The sequence below is a fragment of the Camponotus floridanus genome, unplaced genomic scaffold (assembly GCF_003227725.1).
Source record: "Camponotus floridanus strain SB8 unplaced genomic scaffold, Cflo_v7.5 scaffold180, whole genome shotgun sequence".
In the NCBI taxonomy this organism is placed as follows: Eukaryota; Metazoa; Arthropoda; class Insecta; order Hymenoptera; family Formicidae; genus Camponotus; species Camponotus floridanus.
In genome coordinates, this window is record NW_020229304.1 from 38,325 (window position 1) to 46,043 (window position 7,719).

At 40.1% G+C, this 7,719-nt stretch overlaps 1 protein-coding gene across 1 annotated transcript; it reads left to right on the top strand.

Moving 5' to 3' along the window:
- The first annotated feature begins 4,967 nt into the window (after window positions 1-4,967).
- LOC112637585 lies at window positions 4,968-5,845 on the top strand. Its single transcript, XM_025407632.1, has 2 exons — window positions 4,968-5,410; window positions 5,542-5,845. The coding sequence occupies exons 1-2, from the start codon at window positions 4,968-4,970 to the stop codon at window positions 5,843-5,845; spliced, it is 747 nt and encodes a 248-aa protein (XP_025263417.1).
- The last annotated feature ends 1,874 nt before the right edge of the window (window positions 5,846-7,719 follow it).

Here is a 7,719-nt window from a genome sequence, read left to right on the forward strand (position 1 = left end):
TTTCGTGTCTTTGATCTGCCCATTTCGATGACTTTTATCTGCATAACATTGTTTGCATGCGCGTCTAATGCTTCCTCCGGAATCATTTTTTCGAACGGCGATATTATGCTGACTCCGACGAAGACAAGGATTTGTTGTATTTTCAGTCAACCCAAATAATTTTGCAGCTAATATTTCCCTAAATCTTCTAATATTTACATCCTTCTTTGTTGCAATTTTGTAAACCGTCAAAGCGTTTACAACAGAAATTCCCAGAAGTAGTTGAATGCCAAGCTTTCGGTACCACTTGATTCCTTTTCTAATTGTGGTGGCATAAGAAACCATTTGGTCGAAATAATCTATACCACACTTTCCTGCATTATATTCAACAACAGCTAGTGGTTTGAGTGTTGCAGGTGTCTGTTGACTTGGAGAAACAGTACGAATGCTACGATTTTTTTTGTACTTGGTACCATGATAGGAGCGTGTTTTGTTGATAAAATTCTTACGTCCCGTGTATCTTTCCATTTGAGTACCACAATCCCGTTATCATCTTCTTTGGATACCATCTCCCCTTTTCTGAGTTTGCAATGAAGAATATCTTTTGGGAGGAATTTTTTGTTATTCCTAAGTGTTCCCACTACATGGGTTTTGCGGTTTAGGCATGATATTGCTAACTCATAACTCGTGTAAAAATTATCAATATACAATGTACGTCCTTGGTGGAAAAGTTTTTCTGCAAGCTGAAGACATACATTATGTGCCAATCCCGTTTCTCTAATACCATCAGCTGATTTACCAGAGTAAATTTCCAGAGAAATTTTCATCGCCCATGTATATCCCGTGCTTGAGCATAATTTAAATAATTTGATTCCGTACTTGTGCGCTTTATTTGGTATATATTGTCTGAAAATGAGTCTTCCGCGCCATGGAACTGTACGTTTCATCAATAACAATGTGTTCTCCAGGCGTGAATATTTTTTGATACTTTCCCTCCAGTTTGTCGAAAAGTGGACGTATTTTTCCAAGTCGATCGTTACGGGCAATGGACACATTATTGGCAAAATGAAAATTACTCATTAGTAACTCAAATCTATTTCGTGACATTATAGTACGCGGTAATTGAAAATTATACAGTGGGCTTTTCGACCAATAATTGGCAATAGAGTTTACTTTTACAACTCCCATATATAAAATCAGTCCCAAGAATTTTTTTATTTCTTCGGGATTAGTGGGTTTACACTTATGCATCCGTGAACACGGTGTTAGGTCAGATTTATTTAACTTTTGTTCCGCGTATCTATTTGTTTCTGATACAAGTAAGTCTATTATTTCGTCATCAACGAACAGCACAAACACATCATATGGATGAACATCACCTGGTAATTGCCTAATGAGGCCGCCCGTCTCGGAAAAAGAAAATGACTTCTGCCGACCACTAAATTCATTCCATTCACCAAATTCAATTGTATTTTCCTCGGTATCATCAGTTCTTCTGTCTTCATCAGTGACCAATTCTTGCAAAATCTCGTCAATGAAATCTTCATTACATTCAGTATCACTACCATTGCACTGATCAATATCCGAATCGGAATCAGATGATGTAATTCTATTTACATTTCTATTTCTAGGAAATCTGATTTCTTCCTCATCGCTGCTATTTGAATTTGTGTAAGCCTCGTAAAAGCTTTCTTGTTCACTGCTATTTGACTCTCTAACAAATAAGTTTTCCCTTTTTCTTTCCGACATTTCAACGAATTAGGGTAGAGATTTTAAGTTATACCGCTCGTTACTCGGCAAAGAGTCAAACTGATCCTGTACAGTGGCGAGATGAGAAACAAATGCGAAGTAACGAAAATAAATGACCGAGCATGATACCATGGAAACAAACGGGGCGGGAGGTTATTCTTGCGACAATCAGCGATTCGCATTTTTAAAATATCGATGGGAATACCCAGCAGAATACGCTTCGTACAGCGGTACGCGTGGCCTGAAGGAGATTTCACTGTAAACGCGCACGGCAGTCAACGTGTTAAAATGTTTTAATTCTTTTAAAATCTTTTAATTCTCATAATTTTTTTAATGCATTGGTTGGCAATGTATTAATATTTGAACAAAAAGTAGCCTAAGATGTTTCGGCATCATTCAAACAGAGGTTTTATTTATTGCATGGTTCCATTCGTCATTAATCTTCAATTAGATCCAAAGCCAAACATGCAGAAGTAAACGTTTGATGCAATTTACCGTTGACTGTTTTTAAATCTTATAACTTGTTGCTCCTTTAACATTTAATAAAATAATACGGAAGTGAAATAATTCAATTTCAGTTGGGCTAACTGAGTACATGCGTCCGCTACAATTAAATTTACACTGACGTTTTTTCCAACGATTAAGGAAGGAACCTGATTTAGAACGCTGAAAATAAGATAAACTTTGCGAATTTTTTCAGAACTAACAATAAAATCGATCTTTTTAAAACTTTAAGGACAATTTATTACATGTTTAAACAATACAAAAAATATTTTTATTAAGAAATAATGATATTTGTATTATAGAGATTTTTAATGATTATGATGTTGTGCCTCATGACCGAAGTTGCGGCCTCCATTTCTTGTCTGAAACAAAAAAAATCGATCTGATTTTACTTGTCATAAAATTCTATCAATGAACCAAAAAAAATTAAGAACAATATATAAAATTATAAAAATTATGGGACTTTAGTGAAAAATACTGATTTCGACCCTAAAATTTTGACCTATTTATGCAAAAATAAATTATTTAAACTAATTTAGTAGGATAATAGGGCTGGTTTTAACTCAGGTCCTCTCAGGGGGGGTGAGGCGCGAGGGGGATTACGGAGGCGCGGGGAAAAGACGTCACGCGGGACGGAGGGGATTTCGGAGGCGGCGCGTATTAGATGTTTTTCGCAATATTATATTACATGCCCGGTTGATAAACAGTATTACGAATATGTTCGGTTTATAAACAATATAAACAGCGGTATTCCTTAAGCAATATTGTATTACATACCCTAACGCGTTGGAACATGTTTTCGCAAACAAAATAGCTCTCGCGGTATAAAAATTTTAAATAGAAGGTAAAATTTCGCGATCAACGCGAAGAATTTAATATCCTGTGTAACATAAAATTCTTTCATAGAATAAATCAAAATTTAATATCAATTTTTTATTTATTGTGTTTTTTTTCAATATTTCCGATAAAAATCCATTATTATTTTAAGAATAAAGTCATAATTGTATTACCTTCATGATAAAAAATATATTGTAGAGAGAAATGAAATAGTTGCATCATATAATTTTTAAGCAATATTGTATTACATACCCTAACGCGTTGGAACATGTTTTCGCAAACAAAAATAACTCTCGGGTACATCCCCCACTCCCACCTCCTCGCCCTCAATATAAGTACCCACCCCCACTCCCACCCCTCACCACCAATATAAGTAATTCTAAATTTTTTTCGTTCGACGTATCCTTATCTCTCTCTCATTGAATTACTCGTCGCGTGAATTTATAAACAATATAAACAAATGGCGCCCCCTAGAATCGTCTTCCGCGACTTTTTCTAGGAAGAATTGCAATGTATATCAGCGCCGATGTTCGGCTGCTTTGCGCTTTCAGGGTACACTCCTCATCCCCAATATAAGTAATTCTAGATTTTATTTTAGTTCGACGTATCCTTGTCTCTCTTTCATTGAATTACTCGTCGCGTGAATTTATAAACAATATAAACAAATGGCGCCCTCCAGAATTGTTTTCCGCGATTTTTTCTAGGAAGAATTGCAACGTATCAGCGCCGTTCGGCTGCTTTGCACTCTTGGTTCCGCCGCTCGTATATCAGCGCCGATGTTCGGCTGTTTTGCGCTTTCGCGGTACACCCCTCATCCCCAATATAAGTAATTCTAAATTTTTTTTTCGTTCGACGTATCCTTATCTCTCTCATTGAATTACACAGCATGCGAATTAAACAATACAAACAAATGGCACCTTCCAGAATCGTCTTCCACGATTTTTTCTCGGAAGAATTGCGACGCATATCAGCGCCGATGTTCAGCTGCTTTGCGCCTTTGTTTTCTCCTTCATATATAAGAAGGAGTGAAGCGCATTAAATCATAGTACATGATTTGAACGCCCATCGACGCTGGCTGTAAAAAAAAATATAGCGGTGTTCTGTTAGAAAGATTTTTGCGCGATTTCACGTTCAAGATAGCGAACAGTTTATTGTTTATCGTGTGCAAAAGTCACGTGCAAGTGCTCCGTAGAAAACTGTGACGTAGTGCTTTAAAAGTGTGAAAAAGACAGAAAAATGGATAACATCGAGCAGACCGAAAGGCGATCTGGTGGAGACATCTCGCCAAATTGCCATCTTGGGCGAGTATTTCGCGTGGCTGCAGCGTTGCGAGGAATTTATCGAAGAGCTTGAAGAACGCAGTCGTGTCAAGCGTTCGCGGACAGCTCTCGATCGGAAGTAGACAATCTCTAGTGGCTAAAATCGCGCGACTAGAAGGTGTAAAGACTCGATTGCAGAGACGGTTTATGTCCAGTGGTGGTGATTACAGCGGTGACAATAACGCGGAAAGACTCGTTTGGCGAGAGATCGATACCGCGTTCGATAGCCGTATTCTGACCGGTGCTGTGATTAACGCAAACTATATCGAACCTCGTCAATTTCTTGAGGATGTCGAAGACATTGTGCTCGAGTAAGTGCAAGACGTTCTAAAAAGACACAACAGTGTAAAAGTAAATACTATATTTAGCGGTGAATTTGTGTCGGGTGATAAGCGTGCAAATAAAAGTATAAATACGAGAAACTGTGAACTCTTTCGCACATTCGATTTACGCGAGTGATTCGAGCGCCGCGTTACCGAGCCCACTTTAGCATCGTTGGAGGAATTTCAAGAACGCGATAGTGGCTGGGCACTGTCGCGAATACAGAATTTGATTGTTAATGTAAATAAATATAATCCAATGCACGCGGGATGTCACATTAAATTGCCGCGGGAGATTGTGACGAAGAGAGCGGTGGTTAACTTACAATCTAAAGACAATGCGTGTTTCGAGTGGGCAGTGGTCGCCGTTCTATTCCCCGTCGAAAGGAACGCGGAACGGGAATCATCGTATCCGCATTACGTGACAGTGCTGAATCTTCGGGACACTGAGTTTCCAGTGACTGTAAATCAAATTAAAAAGTTTGAACTTGCAAACAGTATCTCGATCAACGTGTACGACATCGAAGACAAGAACAGCATTGTCCTGATACGTCTTTCGGAGCAGAAGCGAGATAAGCATGTGAATCTGCTATACGTGGAAGACGACAACAGCGTCGGACATTTCGCGTGGATCAAGAATCTATCGCGACTTGTCGGTTCACAGTTGAGCAAAAAAGATCATAGGAAATATATCTGCGATCGGTATGTATATATACATATATATATATATATATATATTTATTTATTTAATATAAAAAATAATAATTAAAAAAAATAATTATATCAAATAATTTATATAAAAAATATCTTATGATAAAATTTTTCTTTTACAGATCCCTGCATTATTTTAATTCAGAAGACAAGTTACAGTTACATGCTGTCGACTGCGGGGAGATGAACGACTGCGCTATCCGGTTGCCGAGTGATAAGGACAAGTGGCTCGAGTTCAACAACTACAACAGGAAAGAGCGGCTTCCATTTGTGATCTATGCCGATTTGGAATGCGTTCTGGCCAAGACGGAGGAAGAACAACAAAAACTGTACCAACATCATCAAGTATTTAGCATAGCTTACTATGTACATTGTACGACGAATCTTTATCTGCGTATCATTCACGTCGTAGCGCCGATTGTATAGTATGGTCGAAGATCTTAAAAATTTAGCGATTCGCGTTAAGCATATTTTAACGACCAATGTCCCTATGGTAAATTTAACATCCGAAGAGTGGGAGAAATTCTACAGCGCCACTCAATGTCATATATGCGAAAAACCGTTTACGCTAGAAGACGATACACGCGTACGCGATCATTGTCATTTGACCGGGCGGTATAGAGGTCCCGCGCATTCAAATTGTAATTTAAATTACAAAGAATCTTTTTGTAGTAGTAGTAGTAGTAGTAGTAGTAGTTTATTATATTTTCCCTCAGGATTTACAAGGCCCTTTTCTAGGGAGCGTTCCCGAATCCTTTACAATTCTGTCAACTATTTACGACCTGGCCATTGTGACCTTTACCCTAATCTTGTACCCTACTCCCCCTCCCCTCAAGAGAACCCTTTCCTCCCTCTCTCATCGTTCCTCCCCCTTTCCCTATCATCCACTCCCTTCTTCCCCCTTCAATCTTCTTTTCCGACTTCTTTCCGTCCCTCCTCCTCTTCCTTTTTCCTTTCTATCCTGCGCCTGCCTTTCTTCCCCTCTTCCTTCCCGTCCTTCTCCTTGTTCTCCTGTTTTGTCTCTTTTCTTTTTATAGCTCCCTCTTGTTCATCAGCTTCTGCAAAAGATAGAATCAACCTTGCGTAGTTAGTATCTATCCTCTCCCCTCATCTCGACTTCCTCCAGTTCCTTCTACATCATTTAACTCCCTCTCCTCCCTCATTTGACTCTCCCCACCATCCTTATACTCTCCCTTGCCCCTGTTCCTCCTCTTCTACTTCTTCCTGTTCTTTTTCATCCCCTTCTGCCCTTTTCTCTTCTACCTCCATTTTTATCCTCTGTCTAATCTTTCCCCTCTTCCTCTTTTCCCTAATTATCACTCTCACCCTCCGTCTCCGTCTCCACTATATCCTCCTTCCATTCATTCTTTTCCACATTCCACCCCCACGCTTTTCCATTTACCCATACTCTCCTATTTGTCGTCACTACCACCCTCCCTTTCGCTCTTTCCATTCTCGCCCTTTCCACTAACTTCCATCTAACCTTCCTTTCCTCCATAGTTAAGTCTTCGTCTACTCCAACCCCCCAATTTCTCCTGATCTCCCACCCGTTCTCCAGTAAGTCCATCCTGTCCCTCCTCTTCCCCATCTTAGCAATTATCACCACCCCTGCCATCCCCTTTCTTTCTCTCACCTCACATATTTCTACCTTCCTCCCGAGCTCCTCCGTCACAATCCCCTCTAACACCCTTCTTCTCTCCTTCGCACTACCCCCCCTCTATTCCTCTCCATACCACATTCTTCCTCCTTTCTTTCCTCTTCTGTATCTCCTTCCCCCTTTCCCTTTCTCTCCTCTCCGACTCCCTCCTCTCCCTCTCCCTCCTCACTCTGTCTCTTCTCTCTTCGAACTTCTTTCATGTGTCCTCTCTCCCTTGCTTTCTTTTCTCCTCACTTGCCTCTTCTCTCTTCTTTTCACCTCTTCCTTCGCTAGCTTTTTTCCTCTTCCTTCTTTCTTCTTCTTCTTCCTCCACCATCAATCATCATTCCTCCTCCCTTTCTTCACCCTCCACGCTCCCTTCCCCTCGTATGTCCCCATTATCCTCCTCTTTCTTGACCTCCTTCTTCCCCTCTGCCGCCTTTGCATTTTCCCCCTCCTCTTTTCCTCTTCTTCTCCTCTCCATCCATAGCCCCTTCCTTCCTCTCCTCATCCTCTCCTCGTCCGCCAACCATCCCCACTTGCCTCTTCTCCCTGTAACGGTCGTATTTTCGGACGTTTTTCGCAACGCGGATAGATCGCCGGTGCAAGGTTCGTGTAAATGAAAATACGCGATGTGATCAGTTTAATTGTATTTATTTTAATA

Coding starts and splice junctions, on each gene's coding strand:
- LOC112637585 (XM_025407632.1), top strand. CDS start 4,968: ATGCACGCGGGATGTCACATTAAATTGCCGCGGGAGATTGTGACGAAG. Junction 5,411..5,541: donor AGGAAATATATCTGCGATCG/GTATGTATATAT, acceptor TTTCTTTTACAG/ATCCCTGCATTATTTTAATT.